We start from the raw sequence: 15,335 nt of genomic DNA on the forward strand, positions 1-15,335 counted from the left end.
TTTGTGCCTCGGTGTTGGCCATCATTCAAAAAACTGAAACTTGTTTCGCATTTCGCATTGTTTGGGCGTTCGATAGACCAGGTTTTTGGGTACAACGCCATCAAAAATAATTGAGCCAAGGGCGGGCTGGTTCTTGTCCAAGCCAATTTTCCAAAAAGAAAAACCAACAGAGTCAAAATTGTTGGGCAGGTGTGTGTTGGGGTGTTTGTGTGTTTGGGTGCTTGGTGAATGAAAAGCGAAAACTTGATTTGTTGTTGATTGGCTGCTGGTGGAAAAACTTGTTGAGGAAATATCGAACTAATTGGCAGGCACAGGGTTCTCCAAGCACCAAAGAACTTTATTTTTCCCACTTTTTCCACAATAAATGTGCTCCATAATCATTAATCTTCGAGTGGGGGGAGTAGCCTCCCCCCAATCAATCATTAAATCATCGTATGGCACTTGCTAAAATCATAATTATTGAATGTCGAGGGGGAGACAGCACAGAAATATATCAAAAAGATATATGGGCAAATGGGATAAATTACAAACAGTTTTTCTCAAGGCAAAAGTTAAATGAACTTTTTTTAGAGAATTAACAGAGCAAAGAAAAAGGAAATACTTGGGGAAAGGCGAGGTGTAAAGGGTTAATAAAATGCCTATCCTGGGATTCCTGGATTCCCTTAATGATACAAATACACGACTAATACAGAGGGGAAAACTTAGAGTAGAGAAGCGGAACTATTTAAAATGGATTGACATTCAAAAGAGTAGATCTTTGGTAGGGCTTTATATCAGCTATAAAGAGACAAGATCTCTCGCCAATGTTCTGATCCTCTAAGGTTTTCCCAACAAAATGGATGTGTTTATGACATATTTTATTTGTTTTTCCGACTGAATAATTCATAGAAGCACAGCCTAAGCGGAAATCTTCAAAACGAGACAGGTTTCTGATTGAATTGATGACCAAATTACCCTTTTCTTTACCTTTTCTCTCAGTGTAGTCTAAGAAAATCCCCCAAAATATACTTAACGCCTCAAACGTTAGTAATTATTGCGAAAAGCACAAGAATGTGGCAGCACAGCAGCTATTGGCCAAAGTTATTGGAAAACGATTAAGCCAACGAATCCAACGCACATCACAGCCAAGCCACAGAGACACAGAGGCACAGACGCTTTCGGGCATATTCGATCCCCATATAAATATATGTATGGAAGAATGTATCTCTATCTGTTCTGCTGTAGCTGTATGCGTGTATCTGTGTGTGTTTGTTGTGTTGTCGTGGCATGTGGAAAGGTCAGTTATGGCTTAAAGGCTTACGAATGCTTTGACACACGCTTTGTTTTGCTTTGAGTTGCTTTTAATTGTTTAGCTCGGTCCAATGCAATGCCGGCTATTCGATTGGAAAAAATAGATTGAAAAAAAGTGACAGACGGACAGTACGGGGGAAAATTGCAGTATAATCTGTTTGATGGTTTTATCCATATGATATGGAAAACTGCAACGTGGTTTCTGATGATGTGTTAATCCCAGAGGCAGCAGCAGATGTAGTTCATTTATGGACTATTATAAATTATGACTTTATGAATTTTCTATTTATGAATATTTCTTTGCTAATAATATACCATATTTATTGTTATTCTTGTTTCATAAATTAGTAGAATAATCGAAAATAACCTATAGCTGCATGGGAACGTTCAGATCTGTCGCTTTCATATTTTATTCATAATCATATTATTCATTATTATTCATTACTATTCATTACTTTTTATTATTATTTATATTTTGCACTGAATTGAAATTTGGTTGGCAGCAAATGTCGCTGGCAGTAAGAAATGTTGATAAGCAAATGTTGCGAGCTCAACAGCGCCATCTACAGTTCATGCAGCTCTTCTTTTCTATGCTACTAGTTCCATCAACAACCGCTACATGACATAGTGTCGCTACTGTGCCAACATGACAGAACCTGGCTGCAATGAAACTGGAAAGTTGGCGCGAAATTCAAATGTATAACTAATTTCTCTCAAAACTTCTGCAGCCAGCTGTACTATATATTTTTGGGCCAATCTAGGCGTGCGATAAACCATAAAAATATGGTATATTGGAGAAAAGCCAATATGAATTTTGGAAGTATCCTTCGTTTAAAAGGCTTCCAAGCATGTGAAACACCAAGGAATTAATTGAGACCAATAGAATATAACAATTTCAACGGCAGAACTATTCTTTAGGATCTTAATAGCAATTCAAAGGGTCTCGAAAACTATGAAAACTAAAAGGAAATCCCCATTATCCCTAACCAAAATGATGTATACTTAATAAAAACACTACCAAATCGAAACCCAACTGCCCCCTGCCTCATTCAATAAAAAATAAATATGTTTCATCATATTCCGAAAAAGAGAGCCCGGAGTCCGGGAGACACCCAAATTGAATAAGCCCCGAAATTTCCAGTTCATTTAACGAACGGCAGAAAGGCACTCCACTAGCGGCCCGAAAAAATTATGAGTATGAGTATGAAAAAAATTAGGGGCAGGAGTGGCATATCGAAATGAGGCAGGCGACAAGGTCCATTCCGGTTGCCATTGAACACTCGAACGGACAACAGGCCAGGGTCAGAGGGTCATCGGGGAGTGGGGGGAAAACAGGTGGAAAGGATGGACACTTTTAGCCCTCGCTCCAGGCCTTTGGTTCACTGAATTTTGGATTGAATTAATAAAAACAATTTGTATTCGCACGAGAGCGAGAGAGAGAGTGGAGTGGCGAAATGTACAATTTGTGGAAAATGTGGCGGCACCTTTAAGCGGTCTACGGACTTTAAGTACTGGGGAAAACTGTGTGTGAAAATGGCTGCAACACACGCCTCGGCCATAAATCAAATGAATTGAAAAATGCGTTATTAAATAAAAGAACTAGAGAGAGAGGAGCAAAGAGCAAAGGAAGAAAGCCAGTCAGTCGTGCAACCAGCCGGCATATGTGTACGGCGTCCAGTCGGCAGTCCCCGTGTTGCCGGTTCCCCGTCTCGATATCCTGTCTGTGCGGCATGCACCTCCCAACTGTCTGCCTCCTTGGGGTGTACTTTCCTCTGCTCGTTGCTGCATTTTGATTTACTTTCATGGCCAGACAACTGCAAACTGGAGACTGCCTTCGGCGGGGCAGTCATGTCGAGGCGTCATAAGCCCGCTTCTGGGATTCCTGGTCCTGCCGGGGTTCCCCTTTTCGCACTTGTTGGGCTTCACAAATTATGTCCTGCAGGTGTCTGCACCGCAACTGATTAGCTCCCTCTGCCCCTGCCCCTGCCCCTGAAACGACCCTCCTTTGGGCGTGACACTAATGCGACAGGTTGCGGCGTGCATTAAAATTCAATTACAAAACATTTTTTCCACCAACTGCAGTACGTGACCAAGGGCTCAGAAGGCATCCCAGGGTCAGATCTTTCTCTGTGAGGGTGAGGAGGAGAAGGTTCTCGCTAGAGTGGGTGTCCACTCTCTCACTCTCTGTCTAGAGCAGGGCTTCGATGACAGCCTCGAGACAGCTGTTCCTATTTATAGAGGGATCATCATCAGCGAGCGGTCTGCGTTCTGTGGCCCATGGCTCATGGCCCATGGCATTGCATTAATTTCACAGATCAAACGGGGCCCGGCGCGCTGATGGAAGAACCGCAACCTAATGAAAATGTGAAAACTCCCACACTCCCACTCCCTTTTCCAGTCCATAAGCGCTTTTTAATGAAATGCGTTGAGATGTGGCCGGAGGAGGAGGCTATGGGCTATGGACAAAGCTCCATTTCTGACAAGTGCCCTATGAAATAGGAAGAAATGGAATGGAATGGTGTTTTTTATGCAGCAACAGCTGTATTCGAATGCTGGAAAAAAGGGGCAGAGGCAGATGCAGATATTTTGTGGACATTTGGTTATGTTTAATCACTAAATAGATGAATAAATGAGTGAATGAATGAATATTAAATAAGAAGAGCATTTATTTAGGGAATGTGAAGCTGGCAATTGTACAAATAATAAGATATAAAGAGGCTCAGGCCTATAATTGTTAAAGGGTTCCCCGACCTCAAGGAGGATTAATTTTTTATATTTTTGAACATCTTTCTAGACAAAATATTTATTAAAACATTTTTATTAAATTTAAATCTTTCTAGACCAAATATATATTTCTATATATTTATTTATATATATCCTACTATTTTAAGACAATATATAGATGCTTTACAGATGGAATACACAAAAAAATAATTTTTAAATTCCTTTTGATATCTAAAACATGTAAAACAGTTTGAATTAAAAAAAAACACTGTTTTGTAATGAAAATAAAGAAAATCCAATAAATAAGAGTTCCCGTTTTTTTAAATGATATTCATATTATATTCCAATATGATAGTTTCTGTTTTTATGGTCAAAAAGAAAACTCGACTTGTAGCCACTTTTGGACATAATTTCCTTCCCCAATCTCCTCTCGCACTTGGTCACCTTCAATGGCTTGTTCCTTCGTATCAGAAACCTATAAACCTCTCTTGTCAATGAAGGAAATTCCAACCTTTTGTGATGGGTCTCAAGTGCCGGCTTCGCACTCGTGTCCATGGGATATCTACGGGGCAATCGTACGTCTCTGGTGGCTGAATATGTGAATCAATAGCCCCCGTTCGACAGGTGATGAGACGAGGGGAGAGAAGAGCATTGTCAATTGTCGAGAGTCGAGAATCAAGAGTCGTCTGCTGTTGACAGAATTGTAAATGACATTTGACATGCCACAAACACAGACAGTGGAATGGGACAGCAGGGGGCAGGAGGAAACACGGGACACCGCGACACTAGGAGGTCCCAGAACCAGGAAACATGGCAGTCAACAATCGAGTGGACTTTATGCAAATTGGCAATTTGATCTCTGGATTTGAGTTTTGTTACCCGCATCTCTCAAGTGGAGATACTAGAAGATACTTCCACTCTGCACACCGCAGGCGATGGAGAGTCCTGCATCCGGCAGGAAGTTGTTAAGGTGCCACAAGAGCCGAGCCTCGCAATTAACTGCTTCACAATCACAATCGCATGATGACAGGAGGCCAGGCCTGACTGACAGACAGTTAAGTGTACAGATGTGCCCCTGACACCAAAAGTGTGCCCAAATGGTGCGTGCCGCACTCAACACTCGACCGCAAAAGAAAGCAGCAACAAAATGTTAAAACAAATGACACAAAAAACCATTCAAAATGCACTGAGGCCTGAAGGCAAAGCCAAAAGCCGGCAAAGGCCCCTCCAATTCGGTTTTTATGGCCGCCAGAGTATGCGCCACATGGAGGCGCTGCTGCTGCGCCGCTGCCGCTTCTTGGAAGCAATCCGAAGCGATACAACGGCAATTACTTGTTGGATTACTCATTGGTGTCGACTCTACAGCTCTCCACTTTCCAGCTGAGGCGACGGCTGTCACATGAGTCATGGAAGCGACTTGGATGGTAGGTCTTACCTTCGGAAACATACACCACTCATTGAAAAGAAATATATTCCATAGAATATAGAGATATTTGCTGTACTCTCTGGGTAAACTTTTTCGGAATATACCCCAAAAACAATCAAAAAGTAGCACTCACCTCTCTTCAATGGTTGTTGGCAGCGGTGTTCTGGCCCTCATCATCCTGAGAAAATGTTTTCCGTGGGACACCGTACCACCAGTGGATCCGCCGATCGATCCATTCAGGCCGCTGCTCCCCTCCGACAGATAGCCATTGTCGATGTCGTGATAGCGACTGGTGGCCGGAGAGCTGCCAATCCTCAGGGCGTCGCCATCGCTGCAGTAGCCCTGCCCTAGATCCGACTCGCAGAAATCCAGATACGACTGAGGCGGATGCGGATGGTGGTGGCCACCGCGTGCTCCACGTGTCGGCAGCGTCACATGGGAGTTGTAGCCCCGCAGGAGGGGTCTCATGGGCAGCACTGAGGCTCCTGCGGAACATCCGCCTGTCTGCTGGGGCTGCTGCTGCTGCTGCTCCTCCTTCGACTCGTAAATGGTGCCCACAATCTTCGAGGGTACCGTGTGGAACTTGTTCGGCGATGCAGTGGGTGTATTCGGGGCAGAGTTGGGCATCGGACGCTGCAGACCTGCCCCTCGATGGGGAGGCGATGACAGGATATGGGGTCCTGCATTGTACTCCAGTTTCCGGGGGGCACTCAGCGCCGTCTTGGGCGGTGGCAGACGACTGCCGCTGCTGCTCGCGTAGATCCCCTGCTGGTGCTGGGGAGTGCTGGGCTCACTGAGGTATCCTCCCATGCCGGGATGTCCTTGTGATATGTGTGAGGGTGGACTGCTATTCGCGTAGTACGGCGGTGGCGCTGGACCCTTAAGGATATGTGGTGTAGTGGTGCTCTGTGGCAGTGGCTGCTGCTGTGATTCCAGCACGGATATGGTGGATATGTTCTGGGTGGTCTGCGTTGCCTGATTGGCCGCTGATATGTCGCTGGTTTCCCGCTTCAGGAGCTCTCCTCCCGCTAGGGCCGGCAGCTTGCTGGTGCCCTTGATCGCCGCAATGGGTTTGGGCAGACTCATGCCACTCGGACTGTGCAACATCTGCTGCTGCTGCTGCTGGGCTCCGACACCCTTTAGAGAGCTCTTCGACTCGGACTTGGAGTGCAGCGAGGACTTGGACGATGTCTTCAGTGTATTCTTCTCCACCGTGAGGCCAAGACCGAGGCCTCCTCTGGCCAGTGAACTCTTGCCCGCCCTGCCCATCGTGGAGCTGCGCGACTCATTCCCGGACTCTTCCTTGTGCAGCGAGCGGGCCGGACTCTTCTCCTTTTTGTCCAGCTTCGACTTTGTCTGCTCCTTCTTCTGTTGTGCCGCCAGCAGCTTCGACTGCTTCGTGTTGTGCTTCTGTTGGGGCTTCTGCGAGGACACACTGATGCTGGGGGGCTTCAGCTGCGACGAGTTGTGGCCATCGTTGAGGCTCAGACTGGAGTCGGAGCGCTCGGAACGCGCCGAGCTAAACCCCGAAGAGGAGGAGGTGCGCTTCGACTGTTGCTGCTGGATCTGCGATTTGTTGGCCGCCGCCGCATTCACTGCATTCTGCTGCTTCTCCTTGTTGAAGAGCTTCAGCTTGTCCAGCATCGAGTGCTTCTGGGGAGCAGCCGCAGCCGCCGTCGTCGTTGTCGTTGTGTTGGTCGTCGTCTGGGGGCTGCTGGGGGAGGGTATTCCGCTTTGGTGGTTGCTCTTGATACTAGGTGGACGTAGGCTGGGGAAAAAAAGAAGAATTACGATTAATTAGAGGAAATTTGGAGCTACTAATCGATTGGCATATATCCTTTTTTTTATCGAAACAGAACGATTAGTTTCTATAATTCTCGACAGAGATGGTAAATATGAATTTGTAGCAAAATACTGCTTTTGTCATATATAAAATCGATTTTAGATCGAACAAATATCGAAAAATCGATAAATATTATAAATATCAATAAAAATAGGCAATATCGTTTCGGAAATGAAAGCTTTCGATATCGTGAAATTGTGTATATCGATTTCCTGATGAATTTCGCATAATTCGATGCAAATTTATACATTTTGTATCGATAATATTGATAAGTTAACGATGGCAAAGGAATAAATCTATAGCGAATGAAGGTAGTAGGCTAAAAACCGATACAAATTTAACTTTAATCCGAAATATATCAGTTTTATAATCGATAGCTCGTAAAAATCTATTTTATTGGGCAAAGCAACCAAATGATTGACTTAAAAAAGTGAAATGACAAATTTCCATCCATCTACACATTTTAGATATCATTTCATGATAAATATCGATACTTTATTCACAGACTGTTCAAATTTCCAAGGATATATAGTCCCAGATAGAGCTCCTGTTCCTACCCGTGAGTCCTTACCTGTTGTTATTGCCACTCTTGAGGCTTTGGATTGTATGATTGCTGGTGGGCGGACTGTTTGGACGGCTCGTATTGAAATCACTTCCGCTCTTGCCCAGTCCCGGTATGGCTGAAAAGAACAACAAATGAAGGATAAAGAAACGTGTTTTAAAGAACTGTTTACCCACACACCACACCACACCACGCCACACCATAGCCCACACGATGGATGGCGCCCACTTATAGTAAATGTCAGGGAAAGGCAGAGAGTGGAGATGGCGGAGACTCCTCTTGGAGTCAACCAAATAAATCAATGCTAAAGGCCAATGCGGACATTAAACTTAATTAATTGCCGTGCGTGCGGCTGATAACAGATTGGGAGGAGATGGAGACTCTCTCTCTCTCTCTCTCTCACTGTGCGCCCCCGAGATTTATATCTGCGCCAAGAACCAGCCAAATATCGGTGCATAAATCATTCGAAATGCTCTAAAAATATGACTAACAAAGAAAGGAGAAACCCCTTTTGAGAAATGGGTCAGAAAAGGTAAGTATTTTAAGCTGGAAACTGGTTTTCAGTTCGGGCTTGAACTGGTGATCTCTTGTGTGCCTCGAATAAAACGGTTTTCACTAGGAATTTAATGAATAATTAGGGAAATACAAATTTGAAATCAATTTGGATTGGAATTTGGTTCAATTCTAGAAATTATGAAGTGGATTTGGCAACAATTGTCATAAAGTTGAATAACTTTTACAGCCTCTCTCTCAATCTACATAATTAATTGAAAAGTGCAGTTACCTTAACCACAAATCGCAAGAGATTTCCAAACAGAATTCTAAACCTAAAAGTATCCCCCAGAGAGCTTTGATTGCGGGGAGAGTGGAGAAAAACGCCCTCCAAATGACACAAAATCTCGGTCAGAACTCCACATGGAAAGGGCTAAGCTTCGTGGAGAGTTGGAGGACAGAGAGAGAGAGAGAGAGCTAAGTGCAGTCCCTGGCGTCCTGGGGTCCAGGGGTCCTGGGGGTTGTTTGCTCTGACTCTGCGGACCTGAAATTTGTTTATTCCCAGCAAACAACAGGAGACTCCCCTGCAGGACTCACGCTTTGAAGGGTGGTTAAGGGTTTAAAGGATTTTTTAATAAATTTCCCATACTCCCATAGACCCATGAACCCCCTGAGGAGGGGGGATGGATGATACTTACATGGCGTATGATTTGGTGTCGGGGGCAGTGGACGCACTTTATCCGGTGGGCAGCGACGCTGCACCATAACGGTGGCCGGCAGTGGTATGGCAGTGCCGCCATTGACCTTATAGGCGGGGGCTATTTGTCTGCAAAAAACAGAGATACAATATCTTATTAGCAAAACTGCATAAAGAACTCCAACCACAACAACAACAATAACAACAATGTAGCATTTAATTTTTTACAGATTTTATAAATATATTTCTTTATGAGGTTTTATGACAGAGCTTGTGGGCGTCCTGTCAACATTAACAGCTTGTCTGAGGGCCTCATTTGCATGGCTCTTGGCCGTAGCCGTGCAAGTATCTGCCAGATACTTTTTTTAAAAATAATTTTACGCTTACTTATAAATTAATGAACTCCGCGCTGGAGCAAGCGGCAAGCAGCAAGCGGCATGCGGCAAGCCCCTTTGTGAGCCGTAAAAAACTTTGCGGCAATAAATATTTTTATGATGCGAAAGCTGAAGTGTGTGCCCATAAATTTGCATATCATTGCGATACAAGATAAAGATACTTGTGTCCGTCTGTCTGCCGTCGAGCCATAAGCCGAGCCGCGTAGTGGCGGTAGTAGTTCCGTGGGACAATTGTTGATTCGCTGATTGGCGCGTAATTGTCCTACAATCAAATGGTAATTCCATCTTTATGTTGACTTTGGATTGGACTTTAAATGCAAATTATACAAGTATTTTCATTTACATTTTAAATTCGATTTCAGTTGACAAAGAAAAAGCAACAAACCCTCGAATCTCCCGGGGAAAAATACTCATTAAACAATTACCAAATTGGAAAACGGGAAAAATGGCAAAACTTTCTGCAACTAATTTCCTTTTAGATTACTAAATCTCACTTGCAGCACAGATAATTATATCAACGACTGGCTGCTTCGTCCTTTTTCTTTCACTAAGTCATTTTCCATAGCTTTTCCTTTCAGTTTTCCGCGCAATTAGTCATAAGGCTAATTAAAAAGGCAAATTAAGAGCGAAATAAAAATGAGAAATAACTTTTAATAGGTCGCGCCCGAACATAAACTTCCTGACGGCGGGGGGGGGGCCAAGTACCAGACAAAGCCCTTAGATACAAATGTATCTTATGGTTGCCGCTGCCACTGCTGTTGGCCATTAATAAGTCCGTCAAGAGCAGTCGAGGCTGTAGAACGGGTAACAATTGCATTAAATTAATAAAAAACAGAGACATGAAAAAATGAAGAACAAAACTGACAGACAAAATTAAGTTGGAAAGACGCGTCCTCCTTTCTGGAGGAAATTAAATACGCATGCCAGACTCCTCCTGGAGCAGGGCCCATCCTTTGCCTTTCTTAGGGCTTCCTTCAAAAGACATTTGCCCCTCCCGCCATTGCACAGACAAACAACATCACGAAACTTGGTAAAAATTTCAAAATTACTTTCATATTATTTTATTTGCATTTTATTGTTCGCCCAAGACGTCTGCCGGGTTTATTTCGTTCCTGAAAGGATGGATGTCTTTCTGTCTGCGAGAGTCAAAAGATACACAGATATTGAGAGGTAGCTCAGACGTATCTGTGATTTGAAGAGGTGGCACATGTCAGCGAGGTTCGAGTTAAGAGTTTAGGGGCAAGAGATAGGAGATACATTTGTATCCTAAAGTCATCAAAAGTGTATTTTTTTTAAGCCATTTCTTAAAGATTTCAGAGATTCTTAGGAATGTTTCGTAGGAATTATTAAATATAAAGTTTCTTGTATTTTCCCATACCAGAAAATATATTTTTAGAAATACTAGAAAATGTCTTAAGACATTCAAAAAATTAAAAGAAAAAACAGAAGAAAAAATACTTTAAAAATAATACTTTAGAAATAATACCAGAAAAAACTTTAACATACTAGAAATCACATACAAGAATAAATATGAAAAAATACCATGAAAATGCTAGATATAATACCAGAACATAGTAGAAAAATATACTAAACAAATACCATTGGGATAAAATTAGCTAACCATTCACCAGACTCATTTTTATCATAAGCAATTCGTTTGTATCTTGCACTTCATCAACGACCTTGAGTCATTTGTTGGCCACAGAGCATCATTTTCGGAGCATTTATATCTTTTACTAGCATTTCCTTTCTTCATTCCGTACTTCTCTGGCAACCCACGGTGTTTGCTATAGCATACTCTGAGTAACTACTGTTCAGAAATGCATTTGGTATCATTATATTGTATCTTTCCGCTGGCACCACCCCTCCCATGCATCCCCTGTTGTGTCTACATACTCATATCTTCCTTTTTGCATCTTTCAGGTGTCACATGTCAAAAGAGAGATGCGCTGGGGCGCCTCCACAATCTCTTTATTTAGTTTCCACGCAAATTGAATTTACGTCTTTAGTACGCATTTTTGATTTGTGTAGCTCTGGAGGAGAGGAGCTCCACAGCACCGCACAGATTCACAGAATCAGATGTTGCACAGAAAACCAGAAGCAGAGGCAGCATCAGCATCAGCCGCAACAGCTGCCAAATGTCTTTGACCTTTTTGCTGGCTGCAGACGACTCCTCATTCAGAGAGGACGTCTGTATGGGGCTCATAATACTCGTACTGGCACTGGTACCGGTACTCGCACTCGCACACGTCTTCGTGTAGCTGCATTTGTGGATTCTGGCATTGCCTCTTGGTGGCATTCACCTGTGTGTTGGGGTCTGGGTCTGGTCCCTGCCTTGCCCCACGGCCCACGCAGTTTTGTCGCTAAACATTTCCGTGTGACGTTTGAGGGTCGGGGGAGACTTTGTGGCAATGCCTTTTGTATAAATATATGAAAAACAGTGGGCAAAAAAAGGTACTATCTTCCTTCTCCTCTTGGGGACTGTCCATTAGTTTTGCTCTACACTGAGGGAAAATAAGCCATTTCAGATTCCTTTTCCCTCAGTGCTTTTACGAGGCATACAATGTGTCACTTGAGTTGCATTTGTCATGGCAACAGCTTCTAAAAGCCCAGAGAGATTCTCTTCTCCTCCTCGAAGCTCCTCGAAGCCGTTCGTTGCATTCCAAGGGGGCCATGGAGAAGCTCACTCACTCACTCCACGGCGGCTCTCTGACCATTTTTGGTCATTTGCCAGAGGTTGCCAGGTTGCCTTTTATGCAGCGGCATCTTTCGCTTTTATTACAACGTCTGCCTGCCCCTTTTATGGTTAGAAGCTTGCAATCTTCCGAAGGGGCCCTTTGGTCGCAGAGATGCTGTCTGAGAGAGAGAGAAACTTTCCCTCAGTTATCTACAGACATATTTTTGCCTTCAATCCATAGATATATGCACTTTGAATACCCATTAAACAATCATTTTCACTTGTATCTTAACCCAGAAAAACCTTTTGGGGAAAACCGCTTTTGGCAGTCAAATTTTCATAAATTTGCCACAGCAATTTGGCTGGCTACCGAAGCACCGCTATCCCGAAAACCGCAACCAGCCTTCAGATTCATGCAGTAGAAAAAGCAGCTTTTGCCCCGCTGGCCGCAGCAGCGAAGCCTACAAAAACAATCCACTGTCTTGGGGTCTGCTCAGAATTTATGGGAGTTTTGTGTCCAAGACACAACTTGAGGCACCACTCGACAGAGTGTCAGGCACCGCGTCTTATAGGAGTGTTTTATGCAGTTTCCGTTGAGAGGTTTTGTTGTGAGTAGGTGTTGAATGGCTGGTAATAAGCATAATTATATGCCATTGATATGCTGGCCAAAAGGAGTGGAGTGGAGAATCGAATTAAAGAGCTATTCAGAGGCCGCCGAACCAAAGAAGAGAACTCTTTGGGATGAGGTAGAGTCCATGTCGTGTGCTGTATGTCCATGACTAAATGGCAAATCCATTAGATATAAGTGACCAGACCAACCGAGGGGCTCTGCTGCATGACACGCAACATATGTAACCTTATGTTTATGTTTCTAATTAAATGAACAACAAAATGGTTCGATTTCTTACAGCGAGTATATCTTTAGATGGAAGACTGAAAAACGTGAGACTTCAGGAAGTTTCCTTTCCAACTCTTTTGCTTTTCTCCTAAAAGCCTTTCCATGTTGAACTTTAAAATCAAATTAAGAATAAGCCTGCACTCTGCTCTCCGATTAGTTTCCCCGCTTCAAGAAATATCTAGCGCTGTGGGGAAAGTATCTCTGGGGAGGTGGAAAGCGCCTGTGTCTTAGACACATCATCATCGTAAACACTAGAGCTTTGTTCATTACTAAAAGCCATGTCACAATGTCTTTTGACACTAGAAATGTGTGTGTGAAATGCGATATGCAACGTGAGGAACGTGAACGTGTTCATTCTCAAGAGAGTCGTGTAACCCCTCCCATTCTCCAGAGAGAGAGTGGGGAGTGATGCACTATGGATAGCCATATCCATGGCATAAGCCACGGCGGGTATTGTGTGTTTTTCTTGTCTTCATTTTCAAGTGCAGACATAAAGTCACGATTTTCAGTTATTAGACGAAGCGAAAAGTTCTTCGAAGAGACAGACGCATTTTCTCAGCTTTCAGTTGCAGCTGCAGCTGTGCAGCATCTGCTCTGCTGCTGTGTTTCTGCCACAAGAAACAATTAATAGCGTCTGCTAGAGCCCTTCAACCTTCCTCTCTATCGCTCTCTCTCTCTCTCTCTCTCTATCTGGGGGGCAGATGGAAACCCGCTCCAACCTCTAGAGGGAGGGAGTGAATCGCCCCATTCCACCTGGTAATAAACACACGTGCGTCGAAAGGGACTGGACTCAAAGATGTTGTTGCTTGCTAATGGCTGCTGCTTGCCACCTTTTGTTGACTGGTGCGGCGGGACGATGCGGTTGACATCTTTAAATATGCAGCAGCAGGTTGTGCCACAGTCCATGTTGCAAACAAGCCGCAAACAGCAGTAGCAGTAGCAGCCGCAAATGGAGAGTGGCCCCAAACAAACAAACAAGAAGCTACATCATCAAGTGGTGGCAAAAGCTAAAGGGACTCTGAAGGCCCAGCAGAGAAGGCTCGGCTCTCCTCCACCACTTGCCACAAAACTCAAGTAGCAGCTTCCACTTCCCCTCTTTTTGTGTGTGTTTCGCACATAGCCTCCATATAAGTACATGGAGTAAAGTATCATTAGGGGATGGGCTAGAAATTACACCTTTTTTAATGGGTGGTTTGTGACACACTCGCTTTATGAGAGTAGACGACTTCTTTCAAAACCCAGAATCAATGGAATACCGCATGAAATGTACTCGTTTGTTGGTTTATCTTTAAAAATTAAATAGCTTCTAGAAAACGGCAGCGAATTTCTAGAGCGGAAGATGGTTTTGGAAGAGTAGAAGCTACTTTTAGAGGTAGAATTGATGAAAAACATCTTATAGAGGATTATTCCTAGTAGAATATTAATACGGATTACAAATATTTTGCATATAAGAAAAAAATGAATGAATCTTCAGAATACAGTCACTTTAAAAATATTATTTGTAGGAATAAATATATTAAGACTAAATATATGTTGAGAAACCTTCTAGAAATATATTTTAAATTATAATTTACGTAAGGAATAAGAACCTATCACAGAAATATACTCATAAATGATTTATTTCTATTACAAAAGTCCCATTAAAAAAAACAAATTGTTTTTAATTCATTTCCTTGTTTAATATTTAGTCAAAGCCCATAAATTACTACAGACACTAAAAAGTGGGGGTAAGTCTTCAAGTTCTTTATAGAGTCATTAAATATGAAACATAATTTGCAGTTTCTTCTGTCGTTTACGATTTCATCTCTTCTGGGTTATTTTTAGAAAATTCTGCCACATAAATGGAAATATTTACGATTATATTTCTAGTCAAAGATCATTCACAGTTCTGTTGACACTAAATCTTTTGGATTTGGAAGCGATTTAAGTTCTGTTTTTCGTTAGTTAATCTCCTCTTTCAATGAAGATCTCCATTCAGTCTCTAAGTTCACTTTCTAGTCATCTAGAGTTCGTTTTCAAATTGTTTACTGGCATCCCAGATATAGTATCTGCCTCTGTAATCATTTTTCACACCCAAAAACCAAATTCCAAATGCAGCTGACAACATTCTGTGTTGTTTATTTGGGTTTTTCCATGCGTGTGTGTTTCCAGGGGGTTGTTCCTAGGGAGTTTTCGAAGGGTGGTCCTGTGCCCTGTGCCTTCCGATAAGTAGCACCAGACGGGATGCCCAAACATTTGGTTTTGGATTCCGCTCCTTTTCAATTATGCAACTTTTCGGCAAATGTTTTATTTATTGACTCTGGACGAAGGGAGAACCAGAAAGGGAGAGAG

At 43.1% G+C, this 15,335-nt stretch overlaps 1 protein-coding gene across 9 annotated transcripts in view; it reads right to left on the minus strand.

The window, feature by feature from the left end:
• LOC108162324 (protein sickie) overlaps positions 1 to 15,335 on the minus strand; it is a 208,675-nt gene that overhangs the window by 56,597 nt on the left and 136,743 nt on the right. For all 9 annotated transcript variants that reach the window (XM_033393956.1, XM_033393958.1, XM_017297010.1 and 6 more), the window contains 3 exons: positions 9,036 to 9,163; positions 7,855 to 7,963; positions 5,574 to 7,208 (listed from right to left, as the gene is read on the minus strand). In XM_033393956.1, the coding sequence (XP_033249847.1) occupies positions 5,574 to 7,208; positions 7,855 to 7,963; positions 9,036 to 9,163 (1,872 nt within the window). The remainder of the gene's footprint in view (positions 1 to 5,573; positions 7,209 to 7,854; positions 7,964 to 9,035; positions 9,164 to 15,335) is intronic.

This window comes from Drosophila miranda, chromosome 4 (assembly GCF_003369915.1).
Source record: "Drosophila miranda strain MSH22 chromosome 4, D.miranda_PacBio2.1, whole genome shotgun sequence".
Lineage (NCBI taxonomy): Eukaryota > Metazoa > Arthropoda > Insecta > Diptera > Drosophilidae > Drosophila > Drosophila miranda.